Source organism: Mus caroli, unplaced genomic scaffold (genome assembly GCF_978045245.1).
Source record: "Mus caroli unplaced genomic scaffold, Mus_caroli_1 scaffold_7, whole genome shotgun sequence".
NCBI classification, from domain to species: Eukaryota; Metazoa; Chordata; class Mammalia; order Rodentia; family Muridae; genus Mus; species Mus caroli.
In genome coordinates this window covers 42105809-42132604 of record NW_028227262.1, presented here as the reverse complement: position 1 = coordinate 42132604, position 26796 = coordinate 42105809, and the positions used below count along the sequence as shown (strand labels likewise).

The following is a 26796-nucleotide window of genomic DNA, read 5'->3' as shown; positions in this document are numbered from 1 at the left end:
TCTTCCTATGGAGAGCGACAGGTAATGGCTGCAGAAGGATTAGGCTGCCACAATTGACATGGCCACAAAGGAAAAGAGAATAGGTCATTCTGAAAAAAAATATTTCATTGTATTATTATGACCTATAATACACACGCTGTCTAACCCAGAATGACAGGAAAACAATGGCCTTCATTTGAGATACAGGCAAGCTGACTGCTTGGAAAAATGGTGACTTTCATTCTGGCCCCACTTACAGAGGACACATAAAAATTTTTCTTGCATGTCTTTTCAAATTACACAACTCTTCTTTCTCATTTGGATTCCCTTCTGCTCTTGCTAGAGATAGAGAAGAGCTGATATCTGAAAGTCTATTTTAGAGTAGTCTGAAAATTATTCACAACTTTATTATTCCATCTGGATTACACTTAAAAGAACCTACTTGGAAAGCACTTAGCCCTTCTCATAGATGATCTGCCAGAGGGCATCGAAAAGGAAACTCAGATCTGCTGGAATTTTTATATGCCGGTAATCAACAGGACTCATTTAGCATCAACAATATAAACTACCACCAGAAGGGTGAGCACTGGTGCCCTTGTGAATTTTAATGGTCTGTCTCTGTATTTTCTCCTAGCCCTATCTAGCCAGCTACCCATTCCTAATTCTGCCTTTTTTTTTTTTTTGAGCCTAAGTATTTATGAAAGCCACAAATTCTTACCCAGTCCTATCTCAGTGTACAATAATTTTTAAATGCAATTAATGTGTTTTACAGAAACTTTAGGCATTATTTTGCATTTCCAATTTTATTTTTTACTCCAATGGAATGATTGTTTTCACGTTGTGGCAATGCAGGCCACAGTGGTATCTTAACTTGGGAACACTTTGATGAGGTTTCATACAGTGGTAATTTTGTATCTCCTAAAAACCTACCATGGTGTATAAATTGTGACAGGGCTGCAGGATTGAACACTAGACAGAAATGAAAGGCAAGCTGTAAAGTCACATGTCAGACATGGCAACGATTTACTGCTGAGAAAAAAAAAGCAGATTGCACACATTGTAATGTGGTTGATCTTAAAATTTTAAAGTCTTTCTGTGAACCTATAAAGTAACTGGGGAGACAGTAAGAACAGGAATGGATCATCAGGATCTATACTTAGGGATTTTTGCAAGATGACACATTAAAAACCCCTCCTTGGAGAAAGCAAAATTCACATTGCTCACACTTCCAAAGGAACTATGAATTAAAGTCTATTCACGGTGCTTAAATGGTGCTAAAATAAAAACAAAACACACAAATTGGGTTCCTCAATTCCACACAAAAGTGTTTGCATTTGCACTTCTAGCTGTTGAAACACACCATCACTGCCCACTTAAGAACAGAAGACTAGTGTAAGTGAAGTTGTGTTTAATGGCATGGATTACATATACATCCAATTGGATGTGAAGGCACTCACCATGTGCTTCTGATGGAACCCTCCTGCATTTTGAGCCACTGTCTGCCTAATGAACTTTAATTATTTTAAAACAAATATAGTAGCGTTGATAGTTTTAATTCTTTAAAGTCCATCTCAAGTTTCCCAGAGAAGATTGGCAAGTCTTTCCTATAATTACTTCTCTGGGAGTGTTGTTGTGAAAAATGAAAAAGTAAACCATGGCATCCCCTGCCAGGAAGCTGCAGTCCTCAAAGCTGAGATGAACTTCAAAACCACTCCTTTGCAGACAGGTTGCTGCCCACACTGGCAATTTAAGATGTGTTGCAAACACTTATGGCAAGATGATAGATATGTTGAGAGGACATTAAGAGTCCATAGTTTGTTCTTTTTTTTGTTTTTTTTCTACTTTAATTGTTGTTCTTACAAACAACCTTTCAAATGAACCTCTGTAAGTGAGTAAAGTCCTCAATATGTGAGTGAGAATAGGGACAGACACCAACTGTGTTACCCAGATCAGGCTGTCATGAGTGAACTACACCTTCATGTTAGCAATTAGGTTGTAGTCTCCCGAGTTTATGAGTTCATTATTTTACTATCGCTTGTTCTGTATGTGGGTGTAGCTTACAGTGTGGTACACACACATTGCTGGAAACTTAGAAGAATATATTGCTTCTGCTCTCTACTCTATCATTCCAAATTTAGAAGGAACACACAGTCAACATCATGGGTTAGGAATCTAAGCAACGTTTTGCTGGGTGATGTTTTCAGTCTCTGTGATATCTTTGAGGGCTTCACAGTGTACAGCTGCTGGAAACTCAGTAATGTAGAGACCTCCAAGGAAGTTTCTCTCACATTTCTGGCATCTTAGAGGTAAGGTTGTATGGGTTTGTCATTAGTTGAAACCACCCATTGAGACATCATCTGTGTGACAGTATTGAGGTGGTCAAATATCTCAAAGGTGCCCCTAAGAAGGTGTTCCAAAAATAAGAGTGTGGAAGCTGTCTGTTTCATAATACTTGAATCCAGAAGTTGACTCAGTATCATGGATGAATGTCTATTTATTATTCAGAGAAGTCAAAGAGCCTGATGAGTTCAAAGGGAAGGGACACAAACCTGTTCTCAGTGAAAGGAGTGTATAGGAAGTTGCTTCTGTCTCATTTCTACCACATATGTGCCTGAACATTCTTTTAATAATTAAAATCTAGAAACCCTTAGATATTAGAAAATAATAAAAAGTATATTTTAAAATGCTGTTTTCTCTCAAGGGTAATAGTGTGTAGGAGGTTGAATGCATTGTTTAATGTTAGGAATGTTGATTTTATGAAAAACATGTGAATAATGCTAGAGATATAAATGTTGCTAAAATAATGGTAATATAGAAATGAATTGTGGTAAATCCTTTAATGTGTTTATAGCTTTGGAAACGATGGAACGAGTTATAAGAAGATTGCAAAGAACGAGACAGAGCTTTCGTTAATTTGGTTCATCCCATTTTATTCTCACTCTCAGTCCAGTCCCAACTATTCTATGGCGAAGAGCTGATGGAAAGCCAATAGCAAGGAAAGCCAGAAGACATAAGTCAAATGGAATTCTGGAAATTCCCAATTTTCAGCAGGAAGATGCCGGTTCATATGAATGTGTGGCTGAAAACTCCAGAGGCAAAAACGTAGCCAAGGGACAGTTGACTTTTTATGGTAAGTTTTCAGTTTTACTTATGGTTATGCTACAGAACTTTTCGTATTAGAATCATCTACTGGCAGATCTGCAGTAGGAGATTTTCTTCTAAGGAATCATATAGAATAGGACTGAATCAGACTTACTTTTCTATATAATTAGCATGCCCTAGATGGCTCTGGGTGTGGAAAGGAGAGGTGGGGGCAAGGATGTTGAAGGAGCAGAGAGGAAGGAATTAAGCTGATGTGTTTTAGACACGGACGATAGTGTGAACACACTCCCAAAGGAGACCGTTTTCCTGTTTTCCTCTTGCCATTTGAGCTATCAGCCTGACACCGGAAGTAAGTTTGGAGTGTGTGTGTGTGTGTGTGTGTGTGTGTGTGTGTGTGTGTGTGTGTGTGAATGCGTGCGTGAACGCGCGCGCGTGTGTTAATTGAAGTTCTATGCTCCATTTGAATTTTGATTTAAGGTTCATCCTAACCCTTCATAAATGCACCTTCCTGATAGCAGTTTAACATGGTATCATGATCATTTCAAATGCACTCTATCCAAATTTAGTTCTCAGTGTGGACCTCAGAGTACAGCATAAAAAAATATCACATCACATAGATTTCCTTTTATGTTAAAACAGCTGCTCCTGTTGTGATCAAATCATCTGTATTGACCCAAATGTAAATGTAAAATCTTTGTCACATGGTTCTTGCTTAGGACGACCTGGAAAGCTTCAGGGCTACTGATGTGAAGTCCAGAAAAGGGTTTCATTGGAAATGCATTATAAAATAAATTTGAGAGACTCCAAGCTGATCAATTTTTTGTTTGTTTGTTTGTTTGGAGACACACACAGAGAGAGGGGTTCTTTATTCTGTAGCTCTGGCTGTTCTGGAACTCACAATGAAGATCAGGCTGACTTTGAACTCACCAGATATTCACCTGCCTCTGCCTTCTAAGTGCTCTGATTAAAAGCCTGTACCAACACACCCAGCCAGTTGCCCACATTTCTATGTGCTCTTCTTCCAACATCCGTTATTTTTAAGATGAACTGAAAGCTACACTCAGTGATCAAATAAAGCAAATTGGAAACAGATTGGAAAGCAAGGAACATATCCAGCATCGGCCACTGGGCTTCTCCTCCCCAACTCTCACCCTTTTAGACTCATATACTACTAAAGCAGTTGGTATGGAAGGATTATAGAAAATTCTTCATAAAATGAACAGGACAACTGTAGTTGGGGGAAAAAAGAAACCTCTTTTCTTATTTATTTGTCTTTATATCTATACTAAATGAAGGATCTGATATTTGGTCTTTTTCTTTCGTAAATTATGAGAGTCAGTGTCCTTTTTGATGGTTTGAAATGTATAATATACCACAGTTACCTGGAAACTCACAAAAGTCAAAGTTACAGGTTTATTCAGTGAGAAGCAATTGCCATGTATTTTTTTTTTTTTTTAGCTATTTGGGATTTATTTTCTCGCCCACTTGATAATTATTTCCTTTATGACAGGTAGCAACCACTTGAACTTAGGTAGGCAACATGGGCAACATTTTTTTTTCTTCTTAATTGGATAACTTTTACATTCATTGGTTTCTAAGTGGTATTTAAATCACTGGATGAACTGAATAAAGTTACTTTGACTTGCATGATTTTCTTCTAGGGCTTGTATTATATGTTAAAAAGGTGTTTTCTGTAGCCACATTTTACCATTGATCTGCCTAGGGATTGGAGGTCTCCAGCCTAGCAATACAGCAATGCAGAATCACTCTGGTGGAGAATGAGCCTTCTCACTGGCCCCCAACCTTGTGTAAAATAGGTGCTACCCAAGCCTCCTGACCTAGAGATGAGAATCAGGGCCTAATGGGAGCTAAGAACTTTAGCCATTTAAATTGTGCTGTCTGCAGCAGTGCTTGATGGGGGCACAGAATAATTCACCTGTTTTCTGAAGATATCGGAGGGTCACCTCCTTTTCAGTCACCCTTGATGTCACATCAGCTGACTCACACAGCACTTGACTACTATATGTTTATTCTTTTGTTCTTCCTCGACTAGCATATCATTGATATTGTTTTCACTGTCACAGGAGGAGGCTTAATCATACAGAAGTGCTTGGCTGTCATTTTTTTCTTTTCTATTGTCTTTCCTGAAGGGAGGGGTTTGGTGTGTTCCCAGTGCTCTGTTCCTAATATCCAGCTGCCTTAATCTTCAAGCTAAGTGAATTATTATAATTAAAATCACTGTGCAGAGTCCCACAGAGGGAGAAAGTAGCCCTGGTCACTTATCTAGAGTGGTTCTGCCTTTGTTGACAAGACAGTTCCTTACAACATTAAGGTATGCTTGCTCAGGGGTTAGAAACCATGGGGTATGCTCAGAAATCTATATATTCAAATGTAATAAGAAATGAAACTTACAGGAAAATGGATGGATATGAAAAGTATAAAATTAAACAAGGTAACCAAAAGAGGATAAAATGTACATGTCCTCTGTCATATATAGATGCTGTATTATGGTATAAATATATACACATATATATGAGTGGATATTGTTCACATATGGATATGAAAGCATGTGGAATATTATAAGAGGGAACCAGAGATAATGGCATAAGGGAGAAGCAGAAGCACAAACCTAAACTTTGTTTGAATGGCATGGTGATAACTAGCACCTTGTAAACTAATTCAAAACTAATAATAAAAGAGAAAAGTGAAGAAAACCATAATTTTGTTGCTTTAACACAGTGTTGACCCATTTGGCAGCTCTGCAGAAATATCTCTGGTAAAAATGGATTTTTACCTCCATGTTTCACTAAAAAAGCATTTAACCTTATTTCAGAGGCTTACTGCAGAGACTCACGTTGCACTCCCTCTCCTATGTAAGTTTGACAGAGCCACTGGGCCGCTACCAGTACTATAGCTATGCCCATCTAGGTTAATATGTGCCCATTAGTCTCACCATAGATGAAGGCCTGAGGGAGGTTTCAAACATATGGCATTTAATGTAACTTCATCTTATTTGTTTGTTTTGCTGGAACCTGTATGTTGCCAGAGCAGGTAACTTTCATCTGGTCTTTCAGTACTTTTTTTTTTCAAGAAAAAAAATCTTAAAATATAAATCTGTCTTCAGATATACAATGGTAAAATTTGTTTCCTTGGCCAGAGCTCTTCCAATATGACTTTAATATGTTATGCATTTGTGTAAAACTATCTTGACGTGGCCCTATTATGTGGGAGTCCACTGCTATATAGTAGGATGCTAGAAAACTCCTCAACCTCAATAGTTGATATTTTACCAGATTGTTAACAGATAAAGTGATCAAACAAACAAACTCAATATTTCAGGTTTTTGTGAGAATACAGGAGAAAATAATGACAGCCTTTTGAGATGAAACTAGCTGCAAAGACTCTTAAGGTCAAGAAGTCAAGGAAGGCCTGGTTGGCAAGACTGACCTCTGAGCAGAAATCTCAAAGTAAAAACACATAGCTTTTACACAGAAGCCCATACTAGGCAGAAAATAGAGAGACTCAGAAGCCCTAACAACTGTGTGACAAGCTTGAGATGAAGGGAGGAAATTCATGTTTCTAAACCTTAAGGACCAAGGAAAGGATGTACATCTGACACAAAGGTCAGAGCTAGGCGGTACCTTATAAGCCAGGTGGAGTTTAGGTTTTATTCACGACCCATGGGAGGATGTTGAATGATGAAATGGCTCCATCTGATTCATGCCTCTAAAATGCTGCTTGCTGTGTGATAAGTAGATGTTTAAATCATGGGAGCAGAAAGAACAGCTAAGCAGCCATTTGTCCTATCTATGTGAGCCATGTTCATGAGTGCGACTTTGAGAAAAATAAACAGTTATATTTTGGAGTCAGAGCCAGTAAAGATTTCCCATTTCATTCCTCCAAATACCCAGTTTAGAAAGAAACTCACTCCCGAAGATATTGGAGTGTATGATTAATGTTTACATATTAAGAAGTAGAACTAGATCCCAAATGCTGTGCTAGAGGTTCTGCAGCTTCAGTGTACATCAGGGTAAGTGGGAAATCTTAAGAAAATACAGAATATTGGACCATGTTCATGGTGGCTTTGATTTGGTAGATATGAGATTGCATTTCAGTTAATTTCCCAGGTGTAATTCTACTGCTGATGCTTCTGTGGGGACCACATGGTAAGGACTGCTGCTCTGTGAGAGATTGTTTCCAATGTTGTAGTGAAGACCAAGATTAGATTACTTACAGAAAATTGTTCCTTTTGCTTTGGAAAGCTTCCATCTCACTGTATCAGAAAGCACTACAGTCAGTCCGTATACTCCAAGTAGAATCAGAGATCTATGTCTAGTAATTTCTTAGATGTAAGGGAAGGAAAATGTAGTGCATGCCATTCTCTTGGAACTTGTTCATTATTACACCTGATCACCTCAGGAGCCACATCTTTTTCTGTACAAATATATAGGTGTAACTACAATCCCTGTCTTGAATAAGAAACTGTGAACTAGGAGTTTGATAGACAGTGCCTTTTGCACACTTTCTCCTATAACAGCCATTGTTATATTCATTGCTAAGAAAGTGAGAAATTTGTATCCCAATAAAAAAGTCTCTATTTCAAGGTCTTTACTAACTCTTTTGTTGAAAGAAACTCTTAGGCCCATTGCCTTGATTTCACAAATAAAATAGAAGCATAGGGGTAAAACAATATTTTGCCCAAAATCATATATAGTGTGGGATTTGACTATGCTTGGAACTGCTCCTTGCCATATAATAAATACTGTGGTTGCTCCCAGTTCAATACTTTGATAAAATGCAGCAGGGACTCATCAATCAGTCACCCCGGTGCTCTCTGCAACTAATGAATGTCATGCATGAACATTTCTGGATAAGCAATAGACTCTTTCCTTTCCCTTTTTGTTTTCTACGTGTTTTGTAGGCTATATCTAGACCTTGTTTACTGCAGTCCTGTGTCTATAAAGAAAATAGATGTGGGTTTGATAGCACTGCAGAGTGTGTGTAGGTGTGTGTGTGAGGTCATCAATAAGTAATTACAAAAGCATTTTGTGCACAACTTCCTAATTCCCCGTGAATGGGCTATGTATATGTGATAACTAGATAATATTCAACACTGCAAAGCAGTTTAAAGGACAGAGTGACCTGAAGATGAACACAGCAGTTAAGGTGATTTCACAGTACACCAATAACTGCTTAATTGTGCTAGGGAGAACTCATACTGGGTACCCTCAGTCACCCTCTGAATGTCACATGAGGTATACCCTTGATGTTTGCTTCTTTGCTTGCATCTAATAACACCAATGAATTAAGTTGCTACAGTTTATCAGAGAGTGTGCATCATCTGTGGGAAATAATATAGAAATGGGAGTAGAAGCTGCTCAGTCCATGTGAAATGACAAAGCACAACGGAAAGGAACTCATCAAGGACAGGAAGTTTCAAGTGGCCCTTTCAGAACAACAGCAAAATATAATCACCAAAAGCCTCAAATATGTATTGATGGTGTTTGTATCTGCCAATATCTACGATGTTGTAAGTTAAAACAGATTTTGACTTAGAACATCAATTTCTTTTAAATGACAAAACCCAGTGTATACGTTCATAATTGCCATACTTTAAGAAAATGGATTCGAAGCTGGAAAGAACCCAGATGGCCCTCAACAGAGGAGTGGATACAATTTGGTGCACTTACACAATGGAGTGCTAGTCAGCTATTAAAAACAATGACTTCATGAAATTCTTAGGCAAATGATTACAATGAGAAAATACCATCTTGTGTGAGGTAACACAATCACAAAAGAACACACATGGTATGCACTCACTGATAAGTGCATATTAGCCCAAAAGCTCAGAATACCCAAGATACAATTCACAGACCACATGAAGCTCAAGTAGAAGGAAGACCAAAATATCCATAGTTTGTAGGCTATGTACTATGTAGTATCCATACTTTGGTCTTTTTAGAAAGGGGAATAAAATCTCTAACTAACTCAAATGTAATATCATGAATTGTCCATGGTATCCCTGAGAGGAAAAGAGAAAATACATATTTTTATAGAAATTGTCATATGTGGCCCTACATAGGGTCACCATTTCCCAATGTATGACCCTACACCATGCACACATGAGCAGCATTCATTTGACTCAGTGAATAAAGTCAATTCATCCAACTATTTATCAACAAATCAGTACACAAATAGTTATGAGTGGGAACATAAAGTCTGTAATAAGATGTGGGAGTCTGGGAGAAGCTGGAGGGGAAAAGTTAGGGGCAGAAATTATCATTGTGCATTGTATACATGTAGGGAATTTTCAAAGAGTGAATAAAAGTTAAAATTATAAAGGAGAAACAAGACAGTGGATGACACGCAGTAGTCAAGCTGTGTGCCAAGTAGGCTGCAGATGAGAAGACCTGCAGTGGGCAGGACAGAGAGAGTCTAGCGGAGATACACTGTAGAGCAGAATGTTTGTTAGGCATTGAAGGGAAAGAGAACATTCCTGAAGATAAGATGGTATAAGCAAAGATATAGAGACAGGAACTGGCCTACATATTATTACAGCTACATATGAAGAAAACCTATCTGACAAGAGCTGAGGATTCACTGGCTGGAAGACATTGAGTGAGAGCAGATGGCAAATGAGCTTAAACATTAGCCCAAAGATATGAAATAATGGTGATAGTCTCCTAATGAATGTCACATTGACAGCGGGTGAAGCACATACAGACCTAGGCCAATATCTCATATACACATGGCCTTCTGCAATCATATTTGTTTTCTATGTTAATGAGTACCTATTAACAGAAATATGCCTATGATGACTTGCTTTCTAGGGCGTCTTCACATTTTCTACTGATTTCTTTACTATATTTTATGCATTTGGTTATTTTGCCTGCATGTATGCATATCATGTGGGCATCTGGTGCCTGTGGAGGTCAGAAAGGTGCTTCCAATCCCTTTGAAGTGCAGCTAAAAATGATTGTGAGCCACAATGGGCATGCTGAGAACCAAGACCTGAGCCTTCTCTCCAATGCCTCAACATAGTGGCTTTTTATGTCTGTTATTCATAGTTATCTGTGAAAGGGTTGGTTCAGAGGCATCTTCTCTACCCTTACAAAAAGTCAATTGGGTCTTATAAAGAAATGAGAAGGTCATAAACAAGAGTGTGTGAATAAAACAAAATATAGTAGAAAAACACAAGAGGCATGAGCCCATTGGTTAAAACAAAACAAAACAAAAACATAAAAATGAAAAAAACAATATGTAGGGGCTCAAAAAGTGGCTTAGCAGTTAAGAGCATGTCTGCTCTTGTAGAGGACTCAAATTCAGTTACCTGTACCTACATCTAAAGGACCACAAATACCTATAGTTATCATTCCATGGGATCCGATTCATCTGGACTCTATAGTCATGTGGACTTACATGCTCATGCAACCCCTATATACACAGGCACAAAGTTGAAAATAAATTAAAAAAAAAAACTTAGAAAACAGTGTGATTAAGATTCACATAAGAGAGTCCAAGGGAGTGTTATAGTGTCATATTCAACATTCTCTCAGTTCAGGGAGAAAACGTTGGTTTTCTTTTTTTCTTTTTTCTTTTTTAATGATTAGTCTCTTTATTTACATTTCAAATGTTATCCCTTTTCCCAGTTCCTCCACCCCTGAAGCTTCCTATCCCATCCCCTTTTCCATCACCCACCCACCTACTCCCACCTCCCTGTCCTGGCATTCCCCCACACTGGGGCATCAATCCTTCACAGGACCAGGGGCCTCTCCTTCCACTGATGCCCAGTAAGGGTATCCTCTGCTACATATGCAGCTGGATCCATGGGTCTCTCCATGTGTACTCTTTGGTTGGTGGTTTAGTCCCTGGGAGCTCTAGGGGCTCTGGTAGGTTGAGATTGTTCTTCCTATGTGGTTGCAAATCCCTTCAGCTCCTTCAGTCCCTTCTCTAACTCCTCCACTGAAGACCCTGTGGGTATTTTACTTGTTTACATTTCAAATGTTATCCCCTTTCCTGGTTTTCCCCCAAAAACCCTTTATCCCATCCCCCCTCCCCTGCTTCTATGAGGTTATGCCCACTCCCACTTCACTGTCTTGGCAATCCCCACACTGGGGCATAGAACCTTCACAGGACCAAGGGCCTCTCCTCCCACTGATGCCTGACAAGGCCATCCTCTGCTACATATGCAGCTGGAGCCATGAGTCCCTCCATATGTATTCTCTGGTTGGTGATTTAGTCACTGGGATCTCGCGGCGGGCAGGGGGTGAGGGGGTCTGGTTGTTTAATACTGTTGTTCATCCTATGGGGTTACAAACCCTTCATATCCTTCAGTCCTTTCCCTAGCTTCTCCATTGGGGTCCCCGTGCTCAATCCAAAGGTTGGCTGTAAGGATCCACATCTGTATTTGTCAGGCTCTGGCAGAGACAGCTCTATCAGTCTACTATCAGCAAACACTTCTTCCTGTCAGCAATAGTGTCTGAGTTTGGTGTCTGTATATGGGATGGATCCCCAGGTAAGGCAGTCTCCAGATGGCCTTTTCTTCCGTCTCTGCTTCACACTTTGGCCCTGTAATTTCTTTAGACAGGAGCCATTCTGGGTTAAAAATTTGGAGGTGAGTGTGTGGCCCCATCCCTCAATCAGGTCCTTGCCTAACCTCTGGATATGGTCTCTGCAAGTTCCCCCTCCTATTTGTTGAGCATTTCAGCTAATCTCATCCCCTTTGTGTCCTGGGAGGCTCTTACTTTCCTGGTATCTGGAACTTTCTGGTGGCTAACCCCAGTTCCCTATCCCCCATTGCTACATACCTCTGTTCAATTTCCTGACCCTCTGTATATCATCCCTGTTTCCTCCCATACCTGAACTTTCCCCTTTTTCCCCCTCTCCTACCTCTCTTCTTCCCAAGTCCCTACCACCCTCTACCTCCTGTGAGCATTTTGTTCTACCTTCTAAAAAGGACTAACACATCTACACTTTGGTCTTCCTTCTTCTTGAGCTTCATATGGTCTGTGAGTTGTATCATGGATATTCCAAACTTTTTGCCTAATATCTACTTATCAGTGAGTACATGCCATGTGTGTTCTTTTGTGACTGGGTTATCTCACCCAGCATGATATTTTCCAGTTCCATCCATTTGCCTGCAAATTTCCCTAAAGTTCTTTGTACAGCTACATGACCTCATATCGGGGCAGAGTTTCTCAACATGGATGTGGTTAGTCATTAAGTCATATTTGACATGAAATGTGACAAATATTTAATGTTTAAAACAAAGCAACCTTGGTTAAGTTCAGTGTCTTCTAAGAACCATTGGTCCTTGTAGAACTCACTTTGAAACCCTGTGCAAGAATGACAACCATGGTAGTGTGGGTACTAGCTGGGAGCCCATCACAGGTGAGCAAAGGTAGAAGGTGGACAATATCTTGCAGTACAATATAAGTACACTTTCAGTGATATATGTAAGTTGAATGTCTGGGACTTATTAAAAACCAGTGTACAATTATAAACTATACATTCAAACATTAAATGATGGATGATTAGTTCTGGAGAAATCTGAGGACATTAGATTTAAGGCCAATTGAGACTATCTTAAAAAGTGTAAGAATAGTGTTAAAAATCCTAGGATATATATATATGTATGTGTGTGTGTGTATGTATATATGGCAAAGTGAAACTGAGTAATTACCTCCAGACCCACTAAGCTTACGACAAATAAGAGCAATGTTATAGCTAGCCCTCTGCATTTCCTGGAAGTGACTCAATCTCCAAAATTGTTGAAGCCATTAGAAATAAATGCAAACGTCTACAGGTCAACTTTGCAAACATTACTTAAAGGAGTTTGCCTACCATGCCCTTTCTCTTAGATATTTAAAACTCCAAGGTCTAAGGCCAAAGCTTGCCCTTGTTTCTGTGAGAAATTTCTAGTTTGGGGGAATGAAGAGAGGCAGATACCTCTGTGAATTGTTTGACCCTTGAGTTCAAATTATATTTGTTTGAAATAGAAATTATTATTGGATAAGAGGCTTGTATGATTCCAGTGGCTGGAATATACAAACCCTGATTTAGGTCATTTCTGGCAGTTATTGAACAAAAGATTGAAATGAAAAGATTGTTCATCTGTCAAAAGATGAACAGTGTGACAGGGTCAAATCCCAGCACAGCTGTTTAATCTTATATTTGAACTTGTGGCTTGAGACAAGTCTTAGGACTGATTCTTCTGTTTCAAATGTAGACGAATGCAAAAGATCAAAACAGTAATTTCTTTTTTGACATATTTTTTAAAATTCTGTTTTATGAGTTAGCTCCAAAAAGTATACTTAGAAATTGTTGGAAAATAACAATTCACGTGGGCCTCTGTGAACATATGAACATGGATAAACCATCTCTACCAAACAGACACTTTGTTCTACAAAGAATCACCCAATTATATTATATGTGATTCATCAACATAATTGGGAGTGACTATGTGTGGTTTTGACTTGTAGATCTGCAATTGAAACATTAAAATATAAACTGTCTCATTATTTGGCCTTATACAAAAGGTTCATCTGGTGTTTGTGCGTGCGTGTGTGTGTGTGTGTGTGTGTGCGTGTGTGTGCCTGTCTGTGTGTGCCTGCCTGTGTGTGCCTGTGTGTTCCTGTGTATATAAATCAGAGGTGAGTCCAAATTACCATTCCTTGGGATGCCACACACCTTGAATTTTAAGACAGGACCTCATCAGTTCAGTTCAGCTGTCAAGCTTGACTATCCATGAACCCCAGAAATATACCTGTCTTTGACTTCCTGTGCTGGGATTACAGCCATGTCTCACCATGTCCCACCTGTATATGTGAGGGCTAAACATTGACCTCAGGTCTTCATGCTTGTATATCATGCACTTTGCCAGCTAATATATCTCCCTTCTCCTAGACACTCCATTCACCACCTCCCTGGGTTCCTGTGCAGTCACTCACTTCAAAAGGAATGAATTTAGATCAAGTTAATTTGGCTTCTGTGAAGAGATTTCACTCTGAAAGCAAAGAATGTACCTGATGACTGTTGTCAAACACCAAATTAGTTCAGTATTAGGCAAATTAGTTGTGGGTTTCACCTCAGCCTGGACCAATTATCCATTCTATTGAGCTCCTTGCCTCTCACAACCCATTGCAAGAGAAAGAATGAGCCCACAGAAGTACCTAATTAGGTTGAAATTTCCAAGGGCATTTCAAACTCTTCTCAAAGCCTCCCTTTCCTACCCCAGCTCCTTTGTGAAGTGGCAGGGTTTGACTTCAAGATTTCTATAGTTTTCAAAGTATGAGCCCAAGTGTTGCTGGAAATGGGTGACATTGAAGTCTGCCTCTGCGTGTGTTTCTGAAGTTTCCTGTTTGAACTTCAACTTGACATTGCTGCATACGTTATATTTGTCCTTCCTTGTTTTGCTTTGTTTTCCCTTCTGCTTTTTCAAAAGTTTGCTCTTGTTAATATTCCACAGATTTCTGTGGCTTTCTTTTTTTGCTTTGTTTCCCTGGACTCTGCAGGGGGTGAATATGCTGCAGGTTGAATGTGTTTCTGGCAGGCTAGGCCATTAGTCCTAAAGGAGTTGCACACTGGCTTCTCCCAGTAGAGCCCTGGGAAGATATTACCTCTTGAGCTTCCCTTCCCATTAGCAGCTGGATGATAGAGGACAGCAGCCAACTTGCAGCTCTTTCAATGATGCAGGTTATAACCCTTCATTCAAGCTAATGCTTGTTGATGTTGTAACGTTTTTTTGAAGTTGACCCTTTTGGCCTCCCCTCTTAAGCAGCCATGCATCATCTCCATCAGGAGAGCGTTTGCAAAATTGTGTTTTGCTCTTTGAAAAAAAAACATGGAATTGCTTGTAGATGGAAGAGTAGGAAACTGCATGTATCAAGGACTTAGAGACCTCTGCTGGATGGTTAAGTGACTTATTGAGTGTTTGTCTTTTTTTGTTTGTTTGTTTGTTTATCATCTAGAAGGTAAGATACATAGCTTGGCCTTCACACTACCATTCTCTTTGAATTAAATTATTCATGGCTTAAAGCCTCACTAAACAGATATACTAAGGTCAAATTAGATTAAAAAAAAACATGTTAAGGATATTGAATAATATCTCTGATTAATTCTAGTATCAACTCTACTTATTAAGATAATATCAGTAGTTATTATCCTGTATTATAGATAACTACCTGTAAACAGATTACTGCCCAGATTAATCACTGTATTTATTGTCTGTAGGAGTTTTAGCAAAGGGTCTCTGACAAAGCAGACAAATGTAGATAAAAGCATGAACTATGCTGTAGTCAAGAAGTAATACTTCTTAACATGTTTATGGAACATTGGTTAAATACCTATTGATATCATAGAAAAATAAAACATGACTTCAATGGAAGCATGAAAAACATGGCACAATATGAGTGTTGGGGAGATGATCTGTATGGTGAAATGTGAGAGTTAAATGCTTCTTGGAGTTCCATGTGAGTTTATGAGCAGAACTTCTTCTAAAAGGGCTGAGTAAATTCAAGACTCACTAAAAACTATTGACTTTAAGGATCATACTTCAGTGAAGAGCAGTCTTCTAATATGAGATCAGCAAATAATGAATGATAACAATAGTTTATCATGAACATATATGGACATATATGGGCTACAAAGTTGTCCATGTAACCTGTCAGAATGAAATATGTTCGTAAGCGATGAGTTAAGCTGTTCTAATGAAAGAAAAATCGGTAGAGAATAGCTTCAATGAGAGGCACTGACCTCACATTGGCTTTCCAAAAATAAACAAGTAGCCCTCACTACTGGTTTGCTTTGTTTCACAAATGTTTTTCAAGGGCCAACGTGGGGCTGCTCATCAGTCCCATCCCTATATTGCTGCCATCTCTAGTTCCAAGCATGTTAAACGTTTTACCATTTTCTAATCAGTGCAGAGACATGGGTCTCCAGGACTAGTGTCTGAGAATGCCCTCTCCACTTTTACCAGTAACCAACTGGAAAAAACTTAGACACTTGACTATTTCTTAATGAAAAGGATTCTTGGCTTTTGCTTGTGGGTTTGTTTGGTTTTTTTATTAGATATTTTCTTTATATACATTTCAAATGCTATTCTGAAAGTTCCCTATAAAACCCCCCACATCCTGCTTCCCTACCCATCCACTCCCACTTCTTAGCCATGGCATTCCCCTGTACTGGGGCATATAAAGTTTGCAATACCAAGGGGCCTCTCTTCCCAGTGATGGCCGACTAGGCCATCTTCTGCTACATATGTGCTAGAGATACGAGCTCTGGGGGTACTGGTTAGTTGGAATTGTTGTTCCACCTATATGGTTGCAGACCCCATCAGCTCCTTGGGTGCTTTCTCTAGCTTCTTCATTGAAGGCCCTGTGTTCCATCTTATCGATGGCTGTGAGCATCCACTTCTGTATTTGCCAGGCACTGGCATAGCCTCATACGAGACAGCTATAACAGGGTCCCTTCAGCAAAATCTTTCTGGCATATGCAATAGTGTCTGAGTTTGGTGGCTGATTATGGGATGGATTCCTGGGTGGGGTAGTCTCTGGATAGTCCATCCTTTCATCTTAGCTCCAAACTTTGTCTCTGTAACTCCTTTCATGGGTATTCTGTTCCCTATTCTAAGGAGGAATGAAGTATCCACTCATTGGTCTTCCCTCTTCTTGATTTTCTTGTGTTCTGCAAATTGTATCTTGGGTGTTCTAAGGTAGGAATTCATGAGGTCATTCAAAAGAGGAACTTAAAGTTTTCTCATATTAAAAAACAAAACAACAACTTAAGGGACTGGAACATTTTAAATCATGGTTAATAAAAGTTTTGTAGATTCTGCCTTCACTGATTAAAAAAAATCCACAATATAGACCAGAAACATGGTGTTCACAAAAGGTCATACAGTCTCCATAAATGTCTTCTTACCCTTACTATTTGTATGTCATTTAGAAAAGTAATTTATGACACCCGCCAGCTACCCACGACCCCAGCCGCAGAATTTTGGGACTGCTGGTGAGTGGAACACAGCTTCTGCTCCAATCCAATTGCGCGGGACCTGAGACTGCATTAGTTAGGGAAGCAGAAACCGGCCTGAGTAGGGCCTCAGGCCTCATCCGGCTGGATCAGCGCCAGGGTAGCGGGAGCGCAGGGTTGCCTGACACCCGCCAGCTACCCACGACCCCCGCCGCAGGATTTTGGGACTGCTGGTGAGTGGATCACAGCTTCTGCTCCAGTCCAATTGCGCGGGACCTGAGACTGCATTAGATAGGGAAGCAGAAACCGGCCTGAGTAGGGCCACAGGCCTCACCCAGCTGGATCAGCGCTGGGGTAGCGGGAGCGCAGGGTTGCCTGACACCGGCCAGCTACCCACGACCCCCGCCTCAGGATTTTGGGACTACTGGTGAGTGGAACACAGCTTCTGCTCCAGTCCAATCACGTGGGACCTGAGACTGCTCTGGTTGGGGAGAGAGAAATCCGGCCTACATAGGGCCACAACCCTCTTCCGGTCAGAAAGGCACCAGGGCAGCTGGGGCGCAGGGTCTGCTGACACTCGCCAGCTACCCACAACACCCTCCACAGGATCTTAAGACTTCTGGTGAGTGGAGCACAGCTTCTGCTCCAATCCAATTGCGCGGGACCTGAGACTGCATTAGTTAGGGAAGCATAAACCGGCCTGCATAGGACCACAGGCCTCATCCGGCTGGATCAGCGCCAGGGTAGCGGGAGAGCAGGGTTGCCTGACACCCGCCAGCTACCCACGACCCCAGCCGCAGAATTTTGGGACTGCTGGTGAGTGGAACACAGCTTCTGCTCCAATCCAATTGCGCGGGACCTGAGACTGCATTAGTTAGGGAAGCAGAAACCGGCCTGAGTAGGGCCTCAGGCCTCATCCGGCTGGATCAGCGCCAGGGTAGCGGGAGCGCAGGGTTGCCTGACACCCGCCAGCTACCCACGACCCCCGCCGCAGGATTTTGGGACTGCTGGTGAGTGGAACACAGCTTCTGCTCCAGTCCAATCACGCGGGACCTGAGACTGCTCTGGTTGGGGAGAGAGAAATCCAGCCTACATAGGGCCACAACCCTCTTCCGGTCAGAAAAGCACCGGGGCAGCTGGGGCGCAGGGTCGGCTGACACTCACCAGCTACCCACAACACCCACCACAGGATCTTAAGACTTCTGGAGAGTGGAACACAGCTTCTGCTCCAATCCAATTGCACGCGGGACCAGAGACTGCATTAGTTAGGGAAGCAGAAAAACGGCCTGAGTAGGACCACAAGCCTCTTCCGGCTGGACCAGCACCGGGGTACCGTCAGCTACCCACGACCCCCGCCGCAGGATTTAGAGACTGCTGGTGAGTGGAACACAACTTCTGCTCCAATCTTTAAATAGTGACAACGATAACAACTAACCCCAGAGATTACCAGATGGCGAAAGGTAAACGTAATAATCTTACTAACAGAAACCAAGACCACTCACCATCATCAGAACCCAGCACCCCCACTTCACCCAGTCCAGGGCACCCCAACACACCGGAAAAGCTAGACACGGATTTAAAAGCATATCTCCTGATGATGATAGAGGACTTCAAGAAGGATTTTAATAACACAATTAAAGAAATGCAGGAGAACAATGCTAAAAAGGCAGAAGACAATAAAGAGGAAGCACAAAAATCCCTTAAAGAAGCACAAAAATCCCTTAAAGAATTGCAGGAGAACACTGCTAAAGAGTTACAAATCCTTAAAGAAAAACAGGATAACATAATCAAACAGGTAGAAGTCCTTACAGAAAAACAGGAAAACACATCCAAACAGATGATGGAAATGAACAAAACCATACTAGACCTAAAAAGGGAAGTAGACACAATAAAGAAAACCCAAAATGAGGCAACACTGGAGATAGAAACCCTAGGAAAGAAATCTGGAACCATAGATACGAGCATCAGCAACAGAATACAAGAGATGGAAGAGAGAATCTCAGGTGCAGAAGATTCCATAGAGACCATCGGCACAACAATCAAGGAAAATGTAAAATGCAAAAAGATCCTAACTCAGAACATCCAAGAAATACAGGACACAATGAGAAGACCAAACCTACGGATAATAGGAGTGGATGAGAATGAAGATTTTCAACTCAAAGGACCAGCAAACATCTTCAACAAAATTATAGAAGAAAACTTCCCAAATCTAAAGAAAGAGATGCCCATGAACATACAAGAAGCCTACAGAACTCCAAATAGGCTGGACCAGAAAAGAAATACCTCCCGACACATAATAATCAGAGCAACAAATGCTCTAAATAAAGATAGAATACTAAAAGCAGTAAGAGAAAAAGGCCAAGTAACATATAAAGGCAAGCCTATCAGAATTACACCAGACTTTTCACCAGAGACTATGAAAGCCAGAAGATCCTGGACGGATGTTATACAGACACTAAAAGAACACAAATTCCAGCCCAGGCTACTATACCCAGCCAAACTCTCAATTAACATAGATGGAGAAACCAAAGTATTCCACGACAAAACCAAATTCACACATTATCTCTCCACGAATCCAGCCCTTCAAAGGATAATAACAGAAAAAAACCAATACAAGGACAGGAACCACGCCATAGAAACAACAAGAAGGTAATCCCTCAACAAACCTAAAAGAAGACGGCCACAAGAACAAAATGCCAACTTTAACATCAAAAATAACAGGAAACAACAATTACTTTTCCTTAATATCTCTTAATATCAATGGACTCAACTCCCCGATAAAAAGACATAGACTAACAAACTGGCTACACAAACAAGACCCAACATTTTGCTGCTTACAGGAAACTCATCTCAGAGAAAAGGATAGACACTACCTCAGAATGAAAGGCTGGAAAACAATTTTCCAAGCAAGTGGCATGAAGAAACAAGCTGGAGTAGCCATTCTAATATCTGATAAGATTGACTTCCAACCCAAAGTCATTAAAAAAGACAGGGAGGGACACTTCATACTCATCAAAGGTAAAATCCTCCAAGAGGAACTATCAATCCTGAATATCTATGCTCCAAATACAAAGGCAGCCACATTCATTAAAGAAACTTTAGTAAAGCTCAAAGCACACATAGCACCTCATACAATAATAGTGGGAGACTTCAACACACCACTTTCACCAATGGACAGATCATGGAAACAGAAACTAAACAGGGACACAGTGAAACTAAGAGAAATTATGAATCAAATGGATCTGGCAGATATCTACAGAACATTCTATCCTAAAACAAAAGGATATACCTTCTTCTCAGCACCTCATGGTACCTTCTCCAAAATTGACCACATAATTGGTCACAAAACAGGCCTCAACAGATATAAAAATATTGAAATTGTCCCATGCATCCTATCAGATCACCATGGACTAAGGCTGATCTTCAATAACAAAATAAATAATAGAAAGCCAACCTTCACGTGGAAACTGAACAACACTCTTCTCAATGATACCTTGGTCAAGGAAGGAATAAAGAAAGAAATTAAGGACTTTTTAGAGTTCAATGAAAATGAAGCCACAACATACCCAAACTTATGGGACGCAATGAAAGCATTTTTAAGAGGAAAACTCATAGCTCTGAGTGCCTCCAAAAGGAAACTAGAGAGAGCACACATTAGCAGCTTGACAACACACCTAAAAGCACTAGAACAAAAGGAAGCAAATTCACCCAAGAGGAGTAGACGGCAGGAAATAATCAAACTCAGGGGTGAAATCAACCAAGTGGAAACAAGAAAAACTATTCAAAGAATCAACCAATCAAGGAGCTGGTTCTTTGAGAAAATCAACAAGATAGATAAACCCTTAGCCAGACTCACCAGAGGGCACAGGGAAAGCATCCTAATTAACAAAATCAGAAATGAAAAAGGAGACATAACAACAGATCCTGAAGACATCCAAAACACCATCAGATCCTTCTACCAAAGGCTATACTCAACAAAACTGGAGAACCTGGATGAAATGGAGAAGTTCCTAGACAGTTACCAGGTACCAAAGTTGAATCAAGATCAGGTTAATGATCTAAACAGCCCTATATCCCCCAAAGAAATAGAAGCAGTCATTAATAGTCTCCCAACTAAAAAAAGCCCAGGACCAGATGGGTTTAGTGCAGAGTTCTATCAGACCTTCAAAGAAGATCTAATCCCAGTTCTTCACAAACTATTCCACAAAATAGAAACAGAAGGTACTCTACCCAACTCATTCTATGAAGCCACAATTACTCTGATACCTAAACCACAAAAAGACCCAACAAAGATAGAAAACTTCAGACCAATATCCCTTATGAATATTGATGCAAAAATCCTCAATAAAGTTCTTGCTAACCGAATCCAAGAACACATCAAAACAATCATCCATCCTGACCAAGTAGGTTTCATCCCAGGGATGCAGGGATGGTTCAATATACGGAAATCCATCAACGTAATCCAGTATATAAACAAACTCAAAGACAAAAACCACATGGTCATCTCGTTAGATGCTGAAAAAGCATTTGACAAGATCCAACACCCATTCATGATAAAAGTCTTGGAAAGATCAGGAATTCAAGGCCCATACCTAAACATGATAAAAGCAATCTACAGCAAACCAGTAGCCAACATCAAAGTAAATGGTCAGAAGCTTGAAGCAATCCCTCTAAAATCAGGGACTAGACAAGGCTGTCCACTTTCTCCATACCTATTCAACATTGTACTTGAAGTCCTAGCCAGAGCAATTCGACAACAAAAGGAGATCAAAGGGATACAAATTGGAAAAGATGAAGTCAAAATATCACTCTTTGCAGATGATATGATAGTATATATAAGTGACCCTAAAAATTCCACCAGAGAACTCCTAAGCCTGATAAACAGCTTCGGTGAAGTAGCTGGATATAAAATTAACTCAAACAAATCAATGGCCTTTCTCTACACAAAGAATAAACAGGCTGAGAAAGAAATTAGGGAAACAACACCCTTCTCAATAGTCACAAATAATATAAAATATCTTGGCGTGACTCTAACTAAGGAAGTGAAAGATCTGTATAATAAAAACTTCAAGTCTCTGAAGAAAGAAATTATAGAAGATCTCAGAAGATGGAAAGATCTCCCATGCTCATGGATTGGCAGGATCAACATTGTAAAAATGGCTATCTTGCCAAAAGCAATCTACAGATTCAATGCAATCCCCATCAAAATTCCAAATCAATTCTCAACGAATTAGAAAGTGCAATCTGCAAATTCATCTGGAATAACAAAAAACCTAGGATAGCAAAAACTCTTCTCAAGGATAAAAGAACCTCTGGTGGAATCACCATGCCGGACCTAAAGCTCTACTACAGAGCAATTGTGATAAAAACTGCATGGTACTGGTATAGTGACAGACAAATAGACCAATGGAATAGAATTGAAGACCCAGAAATGAACCCACACACCTATGGTCACTTGATCTTCGACAAGGGAGCTAAAAACATCCAGTGGAAGAAAGACAGCATTTTCAACAAATGGTGCTGGCACAACTGGTTGTTAACATGTAGAAGAATGCGAATCGATCCATTCCTATCTCCTTGTACTAAGGTCAAGTCTAAGTGGATCAAGGAACTTCACATAAAACCAGAGACACTGAAACTTATAGAGGAGAAAGTGGGGAAAAGCCTTGAAGATATGGGCACAGGGGAAAAATTCCTGAATAGAACAGTAATGGCTTGTGCTGTAAGATCGAGAATTGACAAGTGGGACCTCATGAAACTACAAAGCTTCTGCAAGGCTAAAGACACCATCAATAAGACAAAAAAACCACCAACAGATTGGGAAAGGATCTTCACCTATCCTAAATCAGATAAGGGACTAATATCCAATATATATAAAGAACTCAAGAAGGTGGACTCCAGAAAGTCAAATAACCCCATTAAAAAATGGGGCTCAGAACTGAACAAAGAATTCTCACCTGAGGAATACCGAATGGCAGAGAAGCACCTGAAAAAATGTTCAACATCCTTAATCATCAGGGAAATGCAAATCAAAACAACCCTGAGATTCCACCTCACACCAGTCAGAATGGCTAAGATCAAAAATTCAGGTGACAGCAGATGCTGGCGAGGATGTGGAGAAAGAGGAACACTCCTCCATTGTTGGTGGGATTGCAAGCTTGTACAACCACTCTGGAAATCAGTCTGGCGGTTCCTCAGAAAATTGGACATAGTACTACCGGAGGATCCAGCAATACCTCTCCTGGGCATATATCCAGAAGATGTCCCAACCGGTAAAAAGGACACATGCTCCACTATGTTCATAGCAGCCCTATTTATAATAGCCAGAAGCTGGAAAGAACCCAGATGTCCCTCAACAGAGGAATGGATACAGAAATTATGGTACATTTACACAATGGAGTACTACTCAGCTATTAAAAAGAATGAATTTATGAAATTCCTAGCCAAATGGATGGACCTGGAGGGCATCATCTTGAGTGAAGTAACACAATCACAAAAGAACTCACACAATATGTATTCATTGATAAGTGGATATTAGCCCAAAACTTTGGATACCCAAGATATAAGATACAATTTGATAAACGCATGAAACTCAAGAAGAATGAAGACCAAAGTGTGGACACTGTGCACCTTCTTAGAATTGGGAACAAAACACCCAGGGAAGGAGTTACAGAGACAAAGTTCGTAGCTGTGATGAAAGGATGGACCATTTAGAGACTGCGGTATCCAGGGATCCGTCCCATAATCAGCTTCTAAACGCTGACACCATTGCATACACTAGCAAGATCTTGCTGAAAGGACCCAAATCTAGCTGTCTCTTGTGAGACGATGCCGGGGCCTAGCAAACACAGGAGTGGATGTTCACAGTCAGCCATTGGATGTATCACAGGGCTCCCAATGGAGAAGCTAGAGAAAGTACCCAAGGAGCTAAAGGGATCTGCAACCCTATTGTTGGAACAACATGATGTACTAACCAGAACCCCGGAGCTCTTGTCTCTAGCTGCATATGTATCGAAAGATGGCCTAGTCGGCCATCAATGGAAAGAGAGGCCCATTGGACTTGCAAACTTTATATGCCCCAATATAGGGGAATGCCAGGGCCAAAAGAATGGGAATGGGTGGGTAGGGAAGTGGGGGGCGCTATGGGGGACTCTTGGGATAGTATTGGAAATGTAATTGAGGAAAATATGTAATAAAAATATTAAAAAAAAAAAAGAGTTGGAAAAAAAAAAAAAAAAAAGATGGGAGGGAGATATGGTTGGGGTGAACTGGGAGGAGTTAGGTGAGAGAGATCTGAGAATGGGTTTGATCAGCAACAGATCATGTGTGTGTTTTGTGTGGAATTCTCAAAGAACAAATAAAAATATTTTTTTAAAAAAAAAAAAAAAGAAAAGTAATTTAATTAAAATCCCATTTTAATTTTAACTTGCTTAGAATAAGAAGAAAGTGGCTATACAATGAATATATGCCTCTTCTTTGTTTCTTTTAAATGTCTATAGCTCAACCTAACTGGGTTCAAATAATAAATGATATCCAGGTGGCCATGGAAGAGAGTGTCTTCTGGGAATGTAAAGCAAATGGGAGGCCCAAACCTACCTACAGATGGCTAAAAAATGGTGACCCACTGTTAACACGGGTAAGTAAATTAACGGTAACTCTGTCTTAATGTAATGTAATGTTCACTGTGGCCTCGTTGCTATGGAAACAAAATAATTTTGAGTTGTCTCCAAAACAACAAGCCTCTAAATACCACAAATAGTAGAAAAAGTTGACAAATAGAAATTATAAATAAATTTTGCCAAGCTTTCTACAACAGACCTTTGTAGCCAACAGATTAACACTTTGGTAGTTTTACAATAAGAAAACCACACTATATGAATGTCTGAAACCTGTAGTTTGTAGAAAGTGACATTTGAGGATCTGCTTCAGTGGGGAAAGTCTTTATATCATATAAGGATGGCCATTCAAATGCAATGTGACTTTCAAAATTAAATCAGACGAACAATTATGTCCAATTTAATTTTCTTTATTGTATGTTATTATAAAGCATCCAACATTACTAGAATTTGGCATTTTCCTCAGTCCCCACATTGAGAGCCAACTCTCATGCTCAGATTTCTTCCCTGAATAGTATATACCTAGGAAAGAGAAAGTGTCTGCCCTGCGTTACTGGTAGAGAGGGGAGCAATTTCTTTTGGACCACCCATTGCTTGGTCACTCTCAGTTCCCTGGAAGGCTCCTCTGGTTCATCATTCTCTCTGTTACAAAAGTCAAACAAATTGCATGTGTGCAAGTTTCCAGGCACTTGGCATCTTCCTCTTTTCATGCAATGTGAGAGAACAAGGATGGCTTGATCAAAGTCCAAAGATGTATCCTATCCATTCAGCTAGACAGCTATCCTTCAGAAGATAGGAGATTTTTTACTAAAGGCTTTGTGTTCACAGGGGAGATGTGTGTGTGTGTGTGTGTGTGTGTGTGTGTGTGTGTGTTAATGTGGAGACATAAAATCCTTAGTGATGTACAAATTGACACTCAAGTTGTATGACTTAAGCTTGACACATGACAATGTTCTCTTGTCATATATACTATCTTTCTTCTTTCATCTGAACTACTAGTAAATCATAAGTGTAAATCTTTACATTGACAGCAACCAAGCTTCAAAATATTGTTGTATTTTTTGAGACATGGTTTCACTATGTATCTCTGGCTAGCCCAAAACTGACTATGTAGGCAATCCCATATATACAATAATCTGTCTGCCTCTGCCTCCTGAGTGCTGGGATTCAAGGCATGTGCCACCACCATGTCTGGTAGAATATTGAATCATTAATACATATTCTTTAAAAAAATTGGTATGTGCCCATCTAAGATTATAATCCTACTAGTCCTTGAAGGTACAGCTGGTGAGAATTTAAGAGCGCTAAACTCTAAATGATGAATTTAATTCTGTTTTCACCCCTTTCCCCAATTAGCACAAAACCATTGAGTAAAAACAGCTCTTTGACTTTCAAGGTCAAGTTCACTTATTTACAGTGCCTATTCATCTGAATAGCTTCAATATTAAATCAACACGATGCAAAAGAATACTACAATTTAAATTCCATTTACAAACTGATATGCTGCTGGTTCCATTTGCCATCTGACCTGGCACAGATTTACTTGACAAATAAGCAGATCGTGTTAATGTAAATTGCTTATATGATGACTCTTTTCCTCCCATTAAGTCCTCTTGACAGAACATGTAGCAAAACTGCCTTAAGTTCTTAGATGTAGAAGGTCACTATTTTTATACTCCTCTTCTCTTTCACAGGATAGAATACAAATCGAGCAAGGAACACTCAACATAACAATAGTGAATCTCTCAGATGCTGGCATGTACCAATGTGTGGCAGAGAATAAACATGGAGTTATCTTTTCCAGCGCTGAGCTTAGTGTAATAGGTGAGTCCTTAAAGTGGAAAGAATAAAAGAAGGAAATCTCTTAAAAGTCTCTTAAATAGTAAGTAAATTTTGCCAACCATAAAAGCTTACTCCTATAGAATGTATAGAGATCTGTAGGTTTGAAAATGTTCTAGAACCAAGTCATATAGCCTGCAAGCAATGGGAAGAGGCCACTTTCAAAATGGGCCTAACGTAACCACGTTAGGTTCTGACGCTTACAGAAACTAACATGGCTCCCTTGCCATGTGGTTTGCATTTGTCTATAGATCACATTCCTTTTTTATTGCTTATTTTATTTATTCACATT

The 26796-nt window shown here is 40.0% G+C and overlaps 1 protein-coding gene across 12 annotated transcripts in view; it reads left to right on the top strand.

The window, feature by feature from the left end:
* The window catches only part of LOC110295865 (contactin-4), a 1019336-nt gene that overhangs the window by 816985 nt on the left and 175555 nt on the right, over positions 1-26796 (top strand). For all 12 annotated transcript variants that reach the window (XM_029478665.2, XM_029478667.2, XM_085840201.1 and 9 more), the window contains 3 exons: positions 2925-3109; positions 24549-24685; positions 26360-26489. In XM_029478665.2, coding sequence (XP_029334525.1) covers positions 2925-3109; positions 24549-24685; positions 26360-26489 — 452 coding nt within the window. The remainder of the gene's footprint in view (positions 1-2924; positions 3110-24548; positions 24686-26359; positions 26490-26796) is intronic.